This window comes from Lycium barbarum, chromosome 1 (assembly GCF_019175385.1).
Source record: "Lycium barbarum isolate Lr01 chromosome 1, ASM1917538v2, whole genome shotgun sequence".
NCBI classification, from domain to species: Eukaryota; Viridiplantae; Streptophyta; class Magnoliopsida; order Solanales; family Solanaceae; genus Lycium; species Lycium barbarum.
This window is the reverse complement of record NC_083337.1, coordinates 4,218,501-4,236,941: the sequence shown is the minus strand read 5'-3', so window position 1 is coordinate 4,236,941 and position 18,441 is coordinate 4,218,501. Positions and strand designations below refer to the sequence as shown.

The 18,441-nt window shown below is 37.8% G+C and overlaps 1 protein-coding gene across 2 annotated transcripts; it reads right to left on the bottom strand.

The window, feature by feature from the left end:
• Positions 1-983: 983 nt before the first annotated feature.
• Positions 984-17,421, bottom strand: LOC132629836 (F-box/kelch-repeat protein At3g23880-like). Of its 2 annotated transcripts, XM_060345228.1 has the most exons (3): positions 14,536-17,421; positions 10,930-12,200; positions 984-1,229 (listed from the first exon to the last, which is right to left on the bottom strand). In XM_060345228.1, exon 2 carries the CDS (start codon positions 12,122-12,124, stop codon positions 10,949-10,951), a length of 1,176 nt encoding a protein of 391 aa, XP_060201211.1. In that variant the 5' UTR covers positions 12,125-12,200; positions 14,536-17,421; the 3' UTR covers positions 984-1,229; positions 10,930-10,948. The 2 variants fall into 2 exon arrangements, with proteins under 2 accessions (XP_060201211.1, XP_060201201.1); XM_060345218.1 differs by lacking the exon at positions 14,536-17,421 and having other exon boundaries at positions 10,930-14,525.
• Between the last annotated feature and the right edge of the window lie 1,020 nt (positions 17,422-18,441).

Genomic DNA, 18,441 nt, shown 5'->3' with positions numbered 1-18,441 from the left:
GAAATTCAGAAGATAGTCCAACAACTTTTGTTGTCACATTCCTTGGAATTCAACCCACTGTGGAGTAAAGGGACCAAGAAGCTTACAACTTCTTTTAATATTCCACTAGTGATGATGTGATGTCTTGTCTCTGTTTGAAATTTGTTCCTAGCATTCCCAATATGAGAAGGAAACACGGATTTCAACACTTGGATCTCTTGACAACATTGAATTGCTCAATTTTAAGAATGGTTTTGATGTATTGTTTCTACAGCTAGAAAACTTTGTTGGTTCTTGGTTTCTAGTCCGACCAATGCATTTATTTTAGTTTTTTTCTGGCTTCTCTCACATCTGGAGGATGGATCTTAAAATGATGAAAGCATTATGTTTTCGGTGGACAGAGATACCCGATACCTATGTTGGTGAGAGGTAATAGGTACGCATCGAATTAATCAAATTGCGTGCAAGCTGACTCAGACACCATTGTTATAAGAACAAACGATGGTCTTTCTGTCTAGCTAATTGAAGTGTAAGGAGCACTCATATTACCAGGTATGAATTGCAAAGAACCTCTGAAAGAAAATTATGACTAGATCAAATGGACAAAGTTACCTTAAGATTTGCCATCGGTCCGAGTGTGGATAAGCTAAAAAGGAAAGCCACTACACCGTTTCTAGTCCTCAAGCGAAGAAGATCTAAGAAAGGACATCTAAGGGTAAGGTTACGAAGTAAAGGAAGTCCATTACCAAGAAGAAAAGGTGATCTTGTCTTGCTTGTTGAAAGAGCGGAAGCTTCCAGATCATCTTTCCATCTTCCATCCAGATAATAAGATAATAAGTGATCAATCAACAACGAACACTAACTTAAAACAACCAGGAAAGAGTACCTATTCCTTACAGAATCGAACCTGTTTCATCAACATGAAAAGACGATGTCCTAACCACCGGACGAAAAGGACCAAAAAACCATTCTTCATATACATTAACTGATAAGAGTAATTAACAAGAAGAAAAATACATTATCTTCAAAATGTACGGATAGAGGATAAGTGGTTCACAAGTGAAAAAACAGCATTCACCATACAAAACAAGCTAAATTCAAACAGTCAACTTCATATACAGATATTATACATGAAGCAACAGCCACCAACAACTAGTTTGAAAGATCCATCGATTCAGTAAAGTGTTTGTTCCTGCACACTCTGTAAAGTTCACTGGTGCATTGTTGCTAACTGCCAAGATACAGAATATCTGCAAGAAAAAAATGACCTGTCAACCTGTGCGTAGAACCAACTAATATCTTTAGATCTTGTACCTTATTGAATGCAGAAATAGAACAGGAATGGGAGAATAAGACATCTTAGGGTGTAGAAAACCGATTGAAACAGCAAAGGCTGATCCACCAAAGAACAAAGATGTAAAAGATGTGCATTGGCAAGGACTTGAAGCTAAGAAGCAATCAATTTTCAAGCTATACAAATAACAACCACAAGCCATTCTTAGAATTGAGCAATAATGTTGCTAAGAGTCCCATGTATTAAGCATGAATGGCGGAATCTCACCTCTGTGTTTCCTTGCTAGGACAACTTTCAAGCAATTGTTCTTTCCGGGGTGTCACGACCCAGCCCCGTGGGCCGCGACTGGTGCCCTACTTGGACACCCAGACAGACAAACATATCAAATCGTAACACACTTATCCAAATCAAATCACAAACAGATAGCATATACGGCCATAATTACTATATGCCGTCTCAAACTATATCAAATTGTTCAAACACATCTCAACGCAACCGTATGCAGATATATATGTACGCCGACAAGGCTTTATTTCAGATTTAGGTAATTTCCAGAAAAATTTCGGCAGAGTTTCCTTTGTTTTACGGACTATCCAATATACCCTGCACGCAGAAAATACCAACAAAAGCCACACAGGGCTAACCAAGCAATATATAAACATATGCGGACCGGCCGCCTCGGCGTATAGGGTCGCCCAAACAACATATGCGGACCGGCCGCCTCGGCGTATGGGATCGCCCAAACGACATGTACATACATCCATACAGAAAGACCCTAACCCACAAACATGTCCACAGACCTCTAAACAGACCGACAGAATCATATGACGGGACAGGGCCCCGCCGTACCCCTGAACAAATACATATATACATAGCGAACAAATGTATACCAAAATGTGTGCTCTGAAATGAGAAGAGCACTCCAAACAGCAGAAGAGGATGTCCTAAATGGGTAGATCACCAAACTGTGCGTCTGTACCTGCGGGCATGAAACGCAGCCCCCCCGAAGAAAGGGGGGTCAGTACGAAATATGTACTGAGTATGCAAAGCAGAATATACAGAAAACAAACCTGAGACATAAACGAAGCAGAAGTGCCGAACATAAGTACAAATCCAATCATATCAAAATGTTTAGTTTCAAACATGTAAGTCATGCATAGGGTACAGAAGAATATGGTCGCCCTCCCGTCGATGGCGCCATAACACAGCATAACACCAGAAAGTTTCAAATCTCCGTATCCCCGTCACATATCACATCACAACATAACGCCATACACAGCATAACACCAAATATATGTGGAACCCGACCCTCATTAGCGAGTAGCTCGGAGAACCATAACACAGCATAACTTCGGAGTATATCAAAGTGCGCACGATAACAGAACCGGCCCGGGAACCGGCGAAAGATATAACAGAACGCACGAGTAGAGTCGTGAGTAGTCATATGCATAAAATCATTATCATAAATTCAAACATAAGTAAAAATGATCATATTTGAAAATCGAAATAATAGTCTTAACAAATTCTTTCCAAAGTTTCCAAATTTCATAAAGGAAAGTCGCGGGACCCACGGGTGGGTATTTACCCGAGTCGGGCCCGCCTATAGAAAACATACATATCATATGTCATATAGACTTCTACAAAAATATTTGAGTAATCCGAGCATATTTGTGAAAGGTATGGCATTCCAAAAATTACGAACTTCTTTAAAGTGAACCCTTTTTATGCAAAATTCGGAAAACGATTATTTCAAAGACATAAGGGTTCATATTTCATCAAATCATACATAAGAGTGCCAAAGAACATATACGAATCAAAACATGCTCGGATTTCGGATTTGGAATTTCCTTAAGGCTCTAATTTAGCCTATGTAAAACTAAGACATGCCAAAAAGAAAGGAGGTTACTTTACATACCTCGTACGCACTCCAAGCTAGCCGATCTAAAGTTAATCCCAATCTACGCCTCGGGCTCCTCAAGGTCTACAAATATGCCAACGAATATCCAATATTAACCATAGGCACTTAAGCAATTATTCATTCCAAACTAACTCTAAATCCTATGGAAAATTCGGCAGCATTTCCCCTGTAAATAGGCCATCCCGAGAATTTAACTCGCTCAAAATCAACAACAACAACCACAATAACCAACCTAGCAACTCCAATAACCAATCCGAAAGACAATATTACATTAATACTCTCTTTTTCATCATTCGACAACTTTCCAAATATTCAATTAATGGCTTACCTTCAAGCCAACATCAACGCCTATACATTCAAATACTAACCCAAACCCATACTAACAACATTCAAGAACATTCTAAACAATTCACATAATATTTCCAACGATCCAACAATTTCTCCAAATTGGGCCGAAAACAGCCCCAAAACCGAGAGCAGCCCCTTTACCACATTCCTCATTTTCAAGTCATGATTTGTATCAACAATCTACACTATAACGATATAATTCTCATAAATATAAAGATTGCATTAATTTCACAAAATTCTCCAAATCAGTCCGCAATATTCACCATATCAATTTGGGACATTAAACTCTCATTTCCAAACTAGAATTCATAACGACGACAACTAAAACACTAAGCGATATTGATTCATCCTTTGCCAAACATTGGGGCTATACACGGCCACACTACACACATATACATATATTAATGATTTTTATTCTCTTCTCCACTCTACAACAATCAAACATGCTACAAATTTTTTTTTTATTCATTAACCCAATCACACCCCCATTTACACGGCTAACTCCCCAAGCACACAACCCACTTCCAACATACGATATTTCACCAATTTCATCCATATTAACATACCACAATATGCATAAAACATTTATATCCCATAAAACAATAGAAATTTTTACCTTTGTTCTTTACTCCACAAGAAAGTTAGGGTTTGCGATTTACAAAAATGGATGGTTTGATCGCTCCAATAATGCTTCCACGCTACTTAGGGACCTCCAAATAGTGGGTTAACACCAAGGAATTATTTTTGGGAAGGCTAGAAATGGGGTTGGATTTTTCTCCTCTTGGCCGTGAATAGTGACGCCGTGAACAGTGTGTCGTGAACAGTCGCCGTCGTGAACAGTTCCGGCGTGAACAGTAGCCGCCGTGAACAGTAGCCGCCGTGAACAGTTCCGGGGTGAACAGTCCCGGCGTCGTGAACAGTGACCGAACTTCTCTCTCTCTCTCTCTCTAGTTGGAGAGCTTCTCTCACTAACTCTATTTTGATGGATGAATTTTGTGAATGAAATGGTGTATTATGAGTCATCTTATGACCATATATATGTAGCCCATAACATTGACACATGTCCCACTAATTTACTTGGTTAACTTTAATTAATCAATATGTGCCACTTAATAACTTAATCATAGTTAAATAAATCTCTAATCTCCACTAATATTTTCATACTAGTTGAAACTTATAAACACTCGTGCACTCATTAAAATTGAGAATTAAAAGTTCCTATTACATATCCCAAAATAATCCCGTCCTTAACTTATGTCGATTAACTTATGAATAATTTGACGTATAAAAATACGGGGTATAACATTCTTCCCCCCTTTAGAACATTCGTCCTCGAATGTTAAACTGGTCCTGAACTCCCAATACTTACTCAAGTGTTCTCTTATTTAATTATGCTCCTCACGTGCCTCTTTCATTGGTTGATTCGCTTTAATCCATTATAACGTACTTCAGGTCTTTACATAGTCATTCCTGTAATATTTCCTCTTTCTGTTGCTTCCCGAGGTAATAATTCCACGTCATTGCCTTCACTCTCCTCTTACTTCGCTGTCCGTTGTCAGTTGTATTGCGAGCTCTTCCGTTGAAATATTACTTTCTTCCTTGTGCGCTTAGTCTTAACTTGACTCCTTCTTCTTCCAATTAATCCTCCTCTTCCTGTGTTCGCTTTCACTTTTGTTACCACTTGACTTTTATCCTAAATTTTCCCTATAGAACTTTGTAAGTCTTTCTTATTTTATATTTGCTTTCCCGTTTCACACTAATCACATCATATCCTCTAGTTACTTCCTTGCTAGGCTTCACTCACTTCTATAACAATCCTTATGGTTTTCATATTACATCCTGCGGACTAGGCGTACCTAACCCTTCACCTTTTCTGATTGATCTTGCCCCATCGGTATAAACTTTCAAGGCACGTTATGAACCTATATTTCATTCTCCTTTTTACTTATTCCCGGAAAAATTTGGGTAGAGGTTCCTCTGTATTTCTTACTATTCCAAAACCTGTACACAGAAAATACCAACCATGCCTCACAGGGCCAACACATATACGTATTTATATATCATATCATATCACATCGTAGCCACACAGGGCTAATAATTACAAATAAAAGTATACAGATGTCGAGACTTACCTCACATGCCCACCTCAAACGGCACCGGTGACATTTCCCGGTTTATTTTCTTTTCAACCTTCAACTTTATATTTTCATCATACTTCAAATAACTTCTCCAATACACCTCTTTCGCACCATTACTTACCTGCGCACTGTGTAGCTTCCCATATCATCAATCACTGTCTTCTGTCGATACCGTTCTTCGGCTGAAATCAAGGGTTAGTAACAAAAGGGAATTCATTTCCTACGGCTGGCTCTATCGCACGATCTAAGATCCAAAGAAAGGTAACATCCTAAATGTCCTGTAGCCTCCTGTTTATAGATGTGGTGCACAACACACCGATAAACAAGACTCTACTAGACACGGTCTGTAGACATTCCGAGGACAAACCGCTCTGATACCACTTCTGTCACGACCCAGCCCCGTGGGCCGCGACTGGTGCCCTACTTGGACACCCAGACAGACAAACATATCAAATCGTAACACACTTATCCAAATCAAATCACAAACAGATAGCATATACGGCCATAATTACTATATGCCGTCTCAAACTATATCAAATTGTTCAAACACATCTCAACGCAACCGTATGCAGATATATATGTACGCCGACAAGGCTTTATTTCAGATTTAGGTAATTTCCAGAAAAATTTCGGCAGAGTTTCCTTTGTTTTACGGACTATCCAATATACCCTGCACGCAGAAAATACCAACAAAAGCCACACAGGGCTAACCAAGCAATATATAAACATATGCGGACCGGCCGCCTCGGCGTATAGGGTCGCCCAAACAACATATGCGGACCGGCCGCCTCGGCGTATGGGATCGCCCAAACGACATGTACATACATCCATACAGAAAGACCCTAACCCACAAACATGTCCACAGACCTCTAAACAGACCGACAGAATCATATGACGGGACAGGGCCCCGCCGTACCCCTGAACAAATACATATATACATAGCGAACAAATGTATACCAAAATGTGTGCTCTGAAATGAGAAGAGCACTCCAAACAGCAGAAGAGGATGTCCTAAATGGGTAGATCACCAAACTGTGCGTCTGTACCTGCGGGCATGAAACGCAGCCCCCCCGAAGAAAGGGGGGTCAGTACGAAATATGTACTGAGTATGCAAAGCAGAATATACAGAAAACAAACCTGAGACATAAACGAAGCAGAAGTGCCGAACATAAGTACAAATCCAATCATATCAAAATGTTTAGTTTCAAACATGTAAGTCATGCATAGGGTACAGAAGAATATGGTCGCCCTCCCGTCGATGGCGCCATAACACAGCATAACACCAGAAAGTTTCAAATCTCCGTATCCCCGTCACATATCACATCACAACATAACGCCATACACAGCATAACACCAAATATATGTGGAACCCGACCCTCATTAGCGAGTAGCTCGGAGAACCATAACACAGCATAACTTCGGAGTATATCAAAGTGCGCACGATAACAGAACCGGCCCGGGAACCGGCGAAAGATATAACAGAACGCACGAGTAGAGTCGTGAGTAGTCATATGCATAAAATCATTATCATAAATTCAAACATAAGTAAAAATGATCATATTTGAAAATCGAAATAATACAACAACAACAACAACAACAACAACCCAGTGAAATCCCACAACGTGGGGTCTGGGGAGGGTAGAGTGTACGCAGACCTTACTCCTACCAAGGTAGGATGGCTGTTTCCGAGAGACCCTCGACTCAATAAAAACATAAAAAGAGGTCAGATACGGCTAAGAGATTCAAAGCGATATGGAAATGAAGTAACGCAACCGACACAGATAACATAGAATAATCAAAGCACAGGAAAAATCGAAATAATAGTCTTAACAAATTCTTTCCAAAGTTTCGAAATTTCATAAAGGAAAGTCGCGGGACCCACGGGTGGGTATTTACCCGAGTCGGGCCCGCCTATAGAAAACATACATATCATATGTCATATAGACTTCTACAAAAATATTTGAGTAATCCGAGCATATTTGTGAAAGGTATGGCATTCCAAAAATTACGAACTTCTTTAAAGTGAACCCTTTTTATGCAAAATTCGGAAAACGATTATTTCAAAGACATAAGGGTTCATATTTCATCAAATCATACATAAGAGTGCCAAAGAACATATACGAATCAAAACATGCTCGGATTTCGGATTTGGAATTTCCTTAAGGCTCTAATTTAGCCTATGTAAAACTAAGACATGCCAAAAAGAAAGGAGGTTACTTTACATACCTCGTACGCACTCCAAGCTAGCCGATCTAAAGTTAATCCCAATCTACGCCTCGGGCTCCTCAAGGTCTACAAATATGCCAACGAATATCCAATATTAACCATAGGCACTTAAGCAATTATTCATTCCAAACTAACTCTAAATCCTATGGAAAATTCGGCAGCATTTCCCCTGTAAATAGGCCATCCCGAGAATTTAACTCGCTCAAAATCAACAACAACAACCACAATAACCAACCTAGCAACTCCAATAACCAATCCGAAAGACAATATTACATTAATACTCTCTTTTTCATCATTCGACAACTTTCCAAATATTCAATTAATGGCTTACCTTCAAGCCAACATCAACGCCTATACATTCAAATACTAACCCAAACCCATACTAACAACATTCAAGAACATTCTAAACAATTCACATAATATTTCCAACGATCCAACAATTTCTCCAAATTGGGCCGAAAACAGCCCCAAAACCGAGAGCAGCCCCTTTACCACATTCCTCATTTTCAAGTCATGATTTGTATCAACAATCTACACTATAACGATATAATTCTCATAAATATAAAGATTGCATTAATTTCACAAAATTCTCCAAATCAGTCCGCAATATTCACCATATCAATTTGGGACATTAAACTCTCATTTCCAAACTAGAATTCATAACGACGACAACTAAAACACTAAGCGATATTGATTCATCCTTTGCCAAACATTGGGGCTATACACGGCCACACTACACACATATACATATATTAATGATTTTTATTCTCTTCTCCACTCTACAACAATCAAACATGCTACAAATTTTTTTTTTATTCATTAACCCAATCACACCCCCATTTACACGGCTAACTCCCCAAGCACACAACCCACTTCCAACATACGATATTTCACCAATTTCATCCATATTAACATACCACAATATGCATAAAACATTTATATCCCATAAAACAATAGAAATTTTTACCTTTGTTCTTTACTCCACAAGAAAGTTAGGGTTTGCGATTTACAAAAATGGATGGTTTGATCGCTCCAATAATGCTTCCACGCTACTTAGGGACCTCCAAATAGTGGGTTAACACCAAGGAATTATTTTTGGGAAGGCTAGAAATGGGGTTGGATTTTTCTCCTCTTGGCCGTGAATAGTGACGCCGTGAACAGTGTGTCGTGAACAGTCGCCGTCGTGAACAGTTCCGGCGTGAACAGTAGCCGCCGTGAACAGTAGCCGCCGTGAACAGTTCCGGGGTGAACAGTCCCGGCGTCGTGAACAGTGACCGAACTTCTCTCTCTCTCTCTCTCTAGTTGGAGAGCTTCTCTCACTAACTCTATTTTGATGGATGAATTTTGTGAATGAAATGGTGTATTATGAGTCATCTTATGACCATATATATGTAGCCCATAACATTGACACATGTCCCACTAATTTACTTGGTTAACTTTAATTAATCAATATGTGTCACTTAATAACTTAATCATAGTTAAATAAATCTCTAATCTCCACTAATATTTTCATACTAGTTGAAACTTATAAACACTCGTGCACTCATTAAAATTGAGAATTAAAAGTTCCTATTACATATCCCAAAATAATCCCGTCCTTAACTTATGTCGATTAACTTATGAATAATTTGACGTATAAAAATACGGGGTATAACACGGGGCATGTTTCATTTTCTACACTTTGTTTAGGGACGATAAAAACAAAATGAAGATTCAAAATGCATCTCAAAAAATAGAAAAAGGCCTTGCAATTGACTTTCACCAGCTGTCTGTGCCAAAAGCAAGGCTGATGACTTAAAGAAATGCTTATTTTACTAACAGAAGAAAATGACACCATCAGTAGCTTTGGCTCAAATCATGTATTTGTGTTGGATAAATAATCTATCCAGAACCCGGTGAGCAAAAAGGACTGTGATCCAGAACACATAAACTAAAAATTCTGTCTCCGCCTCTGATGATGATGATGGTAGATGCAAACTAAGAGCATATTGGTTAATTGGCATGAAATCTACTAGATAGAGAAAATAAATGAAAAAGGAAACAGCAGAAGAAACAAAGATACACCAATGCTTTTGGAGGGCAAAAGGGAGGGAACGCAAACAGTTTCCTGATAGAAAAGTATTTTGTGAGGACATCTCAGTTGCACCAACTTAAACTCCTCTTGATGATAAAAGTTGGCTTTGGCAACTTTTATTTGAACATGTTATTTACTAGCAACATATTGAACTCCTGATATCTAATTCGTATTTCCAATAGGTCATAGATATGCCCATTTCATTTATATGATTCACAATTCTTCTGGTGATATTTGGTACGTGATGCAGCCGATTCAGTAGAGATCAATGTGGAGATCATTCCAAAACTTCAAAATATAATTATTCAAATACACCTTCACTATCAAATTATTGAAGAACGAAAGCTAAATGACCTAATTCATCACACAAGCATTTTCCATGTCAAAGGGGATTCTTAGAAAATAGAGGAACTTTCTATAAATTTATTAGTTGCTTGCAAGCTTGAAACCTCTCTTATAAGCAAAGGGCACAACGGCTTACCAGTTCGCACAACTTAAGAGTGCAATATGGAAACAACTCACAAAGCAAAAATTTGATAATTGGTAACCAAAGTTTGGCTTTCTCTAATTCTAAACAAATGAGCTGGAAACAAGAATCATTGGACTTATATCTTGCAAAAAGTGCTCCTATAGTTCCATGTTTTGCAGCATAGGAAACCACAGCAAAACTTTTAACGTTGTGCACGAGAGAGCAGCAAATAACAGGTATGCTGGAAAATGGAAAAACTTCCTATACAGAAAGACTTGCTTATTCAAAAGCTTCTTATTTGATACCACCTTTTGTGCTCATAACCAAACATTGGTTGGAGCAGGAGGGTGATAAGTATGTAAATCAACTAAGAGCGTAATAACAGTCAAGTCCCTCATGTAGAAAGCTAATGAACAGGTAAACCTTTCAAAAACAAGACGAAAAACGAGTCAAGAATTCACACAGACTTCACTGGCTCATTACCTGCGAACCTTTCTCGACTCTAAGTTTGGATATCAAGCTCTTCATTCCCGTCATCATGAAATTCCTTAGGCCAAGATTTAGTTCCTAAATCAAGTAAAACCAGGCTCTCCTTGTATGCAAACAGTTCTATCATATCAGGATTCCCTTGGAAGCGAAGATCTTGAAATTGCTCATTCCTAGGGTCATAAAGAGAAAGATCCCCCTCAATGGATTCGAATATAACCTCCCCATTCTTCATAAAGCCTAAGGGCCAGCAGATTTTAAATGAGCAATCAACTTTAAACTGATGGAACCAAATCTTTCTGGAACAATCTTCTTGCATCATCCATACATGCCACCAATCTAGTGATTCTGGGCCATGAACAAATAGGTAAAGTGAATCCCGAAAGACTGCTAACGACCCAGTTAATGCACCGTCATCGAGGCAAGACTTCGGCAGCTTTATTTCTTCAAAAACATGGTCAGCCATATTGAAAGATACAATGAAGTCATCATACTCAGTTTCATTAATAACATTTCGTGCAACCCAATATGCAGATCCATCTAGAAATGCCTTTGCCATATGGCTGGTAATAAAGTACGAAAGTTCAACTTCAATCTTTGTCCAAGAATCTGTTTTTAATGAGTAAATTTCAACAACAGGCGGAAGTTTTGGAGGGGCTGTCAGATTCATTTTCTCAGTATACAAAATCCTAACCACCTTATATTCATCCAATCGGGGGACCCACCCAAACCCAAACACTACCTGGACACGAAAATCAGGAAGCTGAACGGGGGAATTAATAAGATTCTTGACTATTTTTGTGGCCGGGTTCCAAAAATACATTTTGCAACAAGATCGAGGACTTAAAGGGTAAAGAAGAAAGAGAACGCCATTGCAACAGCCAAGGACTTCAAAACTTTTAGTTGATTCCCACAAAGGAAATTCTAATTTCTTGTGCTCGGCGAATGTTTCATCAGAGTACAATGTGCAACACTCCTTAATTTCCGCGACATCTAAGATTAGATCTTTACCGATCAAAAAGCTGCTTTCCTTATACGATGAATGTTGATTCATATGCTTGTTCACAAAATAAAGATCTATAATTAGGTTACACCAAGATTTGCAAACAGACCTGAATTGCATGAGATCTTCAACAGGAAGTCTTGACAAAATGTTTGTCATTTCATCACCGGGTGGATCAACAGAGATCATCGTGCTTATTTTTGTTTTTTTGACTAATTCTACGAGATATCCGCCACCTCCCACCAGCACCAGGTACCAGGTAACTCTGTCCACCAAAGCTTAGACAGGTAAAACTAGAGTCGTACAAGAACCACCTAAGCTATCAGAAAGTGGTTTTAGAGATCATCGTGCTTATTAAGACAGTAATGGCAAAACACGTGCCAAAAATTTAGCCTGATGCCTAGCGGATCTGAACAATTTTTACAAGATCAAAGAAACAGGAAATTAGCACTCGGAATTGAAGCACTCAACTCTACTAATAAAGCAAGGTCATAGAGAGAGAGAGAGAGAAATTGTTCAAATCAGCAAAAAGATAAGGACTATCAGAGACACCACCAAAGCAAAGATAAACATGTCAACCAAACTTTGTGCCAGAGGAATCAAAGATAAAATCGACGGCGATATGGGTTCATCTTCCACAACTACCGACGGAGTTCTATGACAGAGGAATTCTAGAGAAAATAGAAAGACGAATCGGTCAATTAATGAAGATTGATGCATGCACATTGTCAACCCTGAGAGGAAGGCATCGAGGATCAGTGTTGAAGTAAATCTAGGGGTTCCGGTTCAAACGGCGATTACTATTGGAAATCACCGTCAACCACTGATCTATGAAGGAGAAGGGATTTTGTGTGTATGTTGTGGTAGACTCAGGCATACTGCAATCAACAATGTTGGTTGAAGAAAAAGAGGAAGAGGGGTAAACATGACCGACAACAATTAATGGGAGATAGTGGTGGTGAATAGAGAAACCGACAGATAGCAACCGAAAGGAGGAAAGTAAAAGGAAAGAAATAGAATATGGAAAATTAAAATCACTCACAACAAAGTATCTACGTATGAAATAGAGATTGAAGGACAAGTGGAGCTTGGTTCTCAATATAAACTAGAAGGTAAAACTAGAGTTGTACAAGAACCACCTAAGCTATCACAAAGTGATTTTAGAGATTATCATAGTGCTTTTTTTTTTTTTTTTTGATAATGGTAACGGGTTCATCACGTTTATTAAGACTGGAATGGCAAAAGAAGTGCCAAAAATTTAGCCTGATGCCTAGTGGATCTGAACAATTTTCACAAGATCAAAGGAACAGGGAAATTTAGCACGAGGAATTGAAGCACTCAAACTCTACTAATTAAGCAAGGCCATAAAGAGAGATTGCGAGCTATTGCACAAGAGTTGGGTTTACCCTGTGCACACCCGAAGGGCAGCGGCTGTGGGTTCCCATGTCATCAAAAATAAAAATAAAGAGAGAGAGATAGAGACAAAAACCGTTCAAATCAGCAAAAAGATAAGTACTATTAGAGACACCACCAAAGCAAAGATACACCTGGCTTCATCGAAGATGACAATGTTGGTTGAAGAAAAAGAGAAAGAGGGGTAAACATATGAAATAGAGATTGAAGGAGAAGTGGAGCTCGGTTCTCATAAACTTCTCTACCGTTAATATTACTTACCAAATTAAGGTGATTCCATATTTGCTAAGTTAGGATCTCGATAAAATCATAAATGTTAGCCACTGAAATATTGTGTTTCCAGAAGATTGGTCAAAGCTGAAATTAACTGGATAACACCTCTAGCCCCTTTCACCCACTTGATCATGTGTAAGAAAGAATTGAGCGTCTTATTGATTTCATGCTTGCCTATCCTGAATCTGGTCTTGAGCAAGCAGAACCAACCCAATTAATTGGGCCGAATTCAGAGTTGTTTTTGGAGTTCAACTAGCTGAATTGCACTTTAATTGGCTTTTCAGATTACATTGTGAATCATAGCATAATAGCACGGCATGCCAACATCATTGTCATAAGCAACCCAGACTTGATTATCATCAACAGATTTTTGCGTTCTGTCCTTATCAAAATTATGGAAGTCAGGATCAGGAACAGTCATTGACTGAACTTCTAGATCTAAATCAACAGGTGCAATACATAATATTTTGGAATCCGCCACTGCATCATTAGAAGTTTTATCCTAAGCTGCACGGACTCTTCATTTTTGATAAGCTGCACAGACTCTTCATTTTTTATGCCGAATCTGTCTCAGCAGGAGAGTGGGACGGGAGCGGGATACGTCTCGGATTCAGTTAACCAACTTCGGATGCTTTCACAGAGTTCATGGTCAAATTTGGGGGAAATTTTGAGATTTTGATTTCTCAAAATAAAAGATAAAACCGATTTAAGACATGGGAAACAGAATGCCCATCTTGGAGAATGTCATCTTCAACTATCCATGAAACAAGGTTTAATCTTTTAACTATTAACCGCAAAAGCAGTCTTTAATGCACGTTGAGACCATCCAAGCAGATATTACCTGCTAATCATACGCAGAAAGTGCAAATCTAGCAGAAAGCTAAAATGTATCCAGTTCGAGAAACTATGCTTACCAAATTTAGAGGCAAAGTCCATCACTGATGATACTCCATAGTTGATTGCATTAATTCAACAACAACAACAACATACCCAGTGTAATCCCACAAGTGGGGTATGGGAGGATGGGGTGTACGCAGACCTTACCCCTACCTTAACGGTGTAGAGAGGCGGTCTCCGAAAGACCCTCGGCTCAAGAAAAGTGATTTTCAAAAAAGGTTTGAAAAGAAACAAAAACCAATTTGGCGTAACACAATGCAAAAATCTAAGGGAGTTGAAGGAGAAGAGCGGAGATGCAAGTTCGTAAGACTTAGTGGCTGCATTTATAAGGGCAAAGCGACAGCGGAAATTACTAGAGCCCTAGGCAGCGGCTACATTTTATTTATCAGTTTTTTCGGCTCTTCACCTTATTTCAGACCATCTTGGCTTTTTCCCCATCCTGTATGCAAAAAATTTATTATGTATCTCACACAACCGACCCTAGTTGTGTGCGACTTCCTTTTGTCTCACAAGAAAATGGACCCAAAAGTGTAAGATTTGGGGAGGGTAGAGTGTACGTAGACCTTACCCTACCTCATAAAGATAGAAAGGTATCCGATAGACCCTCGGCCAAGTCAAGCATTTCAAAGCAATTTGAAAAAGGGAACATGGAAATGAAAGCAATAACAACAAGGAAATAATGTGATACGTAAAGCAGTACATAATATTCAAAAAAAAGATCAGTAACGAAATAATGTGATAACCGAGGCACAAGGTGGTAATAGAAATCGAAGAACAAGAAACTACGAAAATGGTGCTAATACTACTGGTAAGAAAATAGGTACAGATTCGACCACCAAGCGTATCCCGCAGGAAAGCGAGAGAACGCTCAACTACTAACTAACCTTCTATCCTAATCTGTGACCTTCAAACCCTCTCATCAAAGGATGTGAGGAAAATAACTAAATAAGGAGTATTGACATCAGAAATAGTATGGATAGTCAAAGTGAAAGAAACAACAATAGTAGTAAAAATAGAAGAATACGCTAACGAGAGAATAGTAATGATACGGTTCTCTAAACGAGAACCATGCTCACCCAAATGAGAGAAAAATATCTCGACTATCTACTAACCGTCTACCCTAATCCTCGACCCTCATGCTTTCCTATCTAGCGTCATATTCTCGGTGAGCTAAAGATGCGTCATGTCCTGTCCAATAACCCTGGTTCTTCGGCCTACCTCTACCTCTCCGGAGACATAATATTGCTAACCTCTCGCACTTCTGCACAGGGGAATCCGAGCTCAAGCTCCTCCTTTTCACATACCCGAATCATCTCAGTCTTGCTTCTCGCATCTTGTCCACCACGGAGGCCACTCTCACCTTGTCTCGTATATCCTCGTTCCTAATCCTGTCTTTCCTTGTATGCCCACACATCCATCTACTTTCACCTTCTCCTTCTGAACGTGCGAATTCTTGACTTGCCAACACTCAACCCCATACGACATTATCGATCTAACAACCACTTTATAAAACTTACCTTTAAGTTTCGGTGGCACCTTTTTATCACAGAGGACACCAGATGAGAGCTTCCATCTCATATACGATGAGTGACATCCTCATCTATCTTCCATTGCACTAATTCAATAGTGCAACAAATGCAGATACTATGGTGTCAAAATCATTTAGGGTATGCTGAATCAGAAATTTTATTCAGATATGGCTATAACAACAATTTGTAAGCTTTGGAATTTATGTAAAAGACAATATTCTGAAATCTAATTGTAACAGAAAGACAGCATCAAAATAGTCAGTTCTCAATAAAAAATAAATTAGTTTCTGCCCTTCAACATTATTTTATACAATTGACAAAAATTGGTGAGAATACAAAGTACTTGAAAAGAGTTCTAAAGACAAAATTTACACAACTGACACCAACTAATACTCCCTCCGTTTCAATTTACGTGATCCCATTTGATGGCCCAGAGTTTAAAAAGGAAGAGAATATTTTTAAATTTGTGGTGTTAAATAATTCACATATATCTTATGCGCCTATAAGTCATTTCATAAAAGTAAATTATTTTTAAATATAGAAAGATGTCATTCTTACGGACTAATACGGAAATATGTTAGACATAAATTGAAACGAGGGAGTAGCATGTTTGGACAAGTTTCTAATTTTCTTTTTTTCTTTTTTGAAAAAAGTACTTGTGTTTGGCTAATCAATTTCAGAAATATTTTTGAGTAGTAATTAGTATTTCACCTGGCTTTTATAAAGTGCTTCTAAAATAAATACTTTCAGGGAAAAGCTATTTTTTTAAGTTTCCGAAAAACAGCTTCTACTACTAGTAAAAACACTTATTTCTCTTAAAAGTTTGGCGAAACATTTTTAAAAAAAATTATTAATAATAATAATAATAGTAAGTAAATTTTTAAAGGAAAAAAAAAAACACTTTGACCTTCCACAAGCTTGGCCAAAGAAGCTTGGAATTGAGGCTTTGCTATTTGATGGATTAGGAAATGGAAATCCTTAATTAAGATTTGATTCAATTATCACAGGGGAAACTAATAATAATACTCTCTCTGTCTCAATTTGTTTAAACCTATTTTATTTTTAGTCCGTGTCAAAATGAATGTGCTCTTTCCTAATTTGAAAACAAATTCAGAATGATTTACGGCCACACAAATTTTCAAGACTTATTTTGAACCACAAGTTTCAAAAGCCTTCACTCTTTCTTAAATGTCGTGCCCAGTCAAATGGGGTCATATAAATTAAAACGGATGGAGTAATAATAATAATAATAATAATAATAATAATAATAATAATGCAAATTAACTCGTAAGAATAGCAATGAATTACGCCAAATTGAAGTACATTAATTTCTTCTATGAAGTTGAAGCACCTCTATATATTCACATTTGCTACTGCAAAAATCACTGGGAAAAAAAAGAAGGAGATAACCTGAATTTCAGTAGTTGTTGATCGAATTGGGCCGAATAAAAAAAGGATGGGTCTTCTTTTACAGCCTCATCTGAAAATCGGGGGGTGATTTAGAAGAACAATCTTAAAATTAGGGATTTGAATTATAATATTAAGTAGGCGTTTGGACATGCCATTTGAAACCATTTGGAGTTTAGACATGTATTTTATCACATAGTTTTAAATCATGGTTTGAAATTACAAATCATCCAAAAAGCATGAATTGATTTCAAACCATAGTTTTAAAATTTTTAAATATAAAACTTGACCATAAATTTATATTTTATAAAAAAATATCATAAGTTGATAGATATTTTTAACGATTACTCCTACCAACTATTTACCAATCTTTATTTATATTTATCATGTGGAAGGATTATATTAAAGAGTAGTTATATTACTATTCAAATTAAATAGGTTTTCTAGTAGCGTATTAATTTTGTTATGAACTATCTCATTTGGTAAGATTGTATAAGAATTGAAAATATTTTGATAGTTTTTAGTTTTCACAACTTGTGAAATTTTTATGTCTATAAGAAAAAATACAACTTAAAGAATTTAAATTGCATGATAAACATGATTTCATCTCATGGTTTCAAATCATTATTTCAAACGGCTCCGTAAAAGAATAATACTTTTGAGTTTTAACTTGGAAAGTAATAATGGGGGAAAGCACGAATAAATATTGGGAAATTTGCACGATTGTCCTTATTCGGGGGATTGTCTTTAATTTGTGTCCCCCAAATTGCTGGTCTTTAATATTTTTCCTTCGCCTAAAAAATTCTTGAGTTTCGGGTTTAAATTTTTACTCAGTCAAAATTTTAAAAAAAATCACACGACAAAATTTGAATTCGGAGAGTTTACCTTAAGGTAGCAACTCTACCCTTAAGACAGGCCTTGCGAATCCAAACTTTACTTTGCGAACTTTTTAAATTTTTTAATTGAACGGAGATTTGAGCCCGAAAC

Excerpts from the sequence above, each read along its gene's own strand:
- LOC132629836 (XM_060345228.1), bottom strand. The coding sequence starts at position 12,124 with ATGATCTCTGTTGATCCACCCGGTGATGAAATGACAAACATTTTGTCA.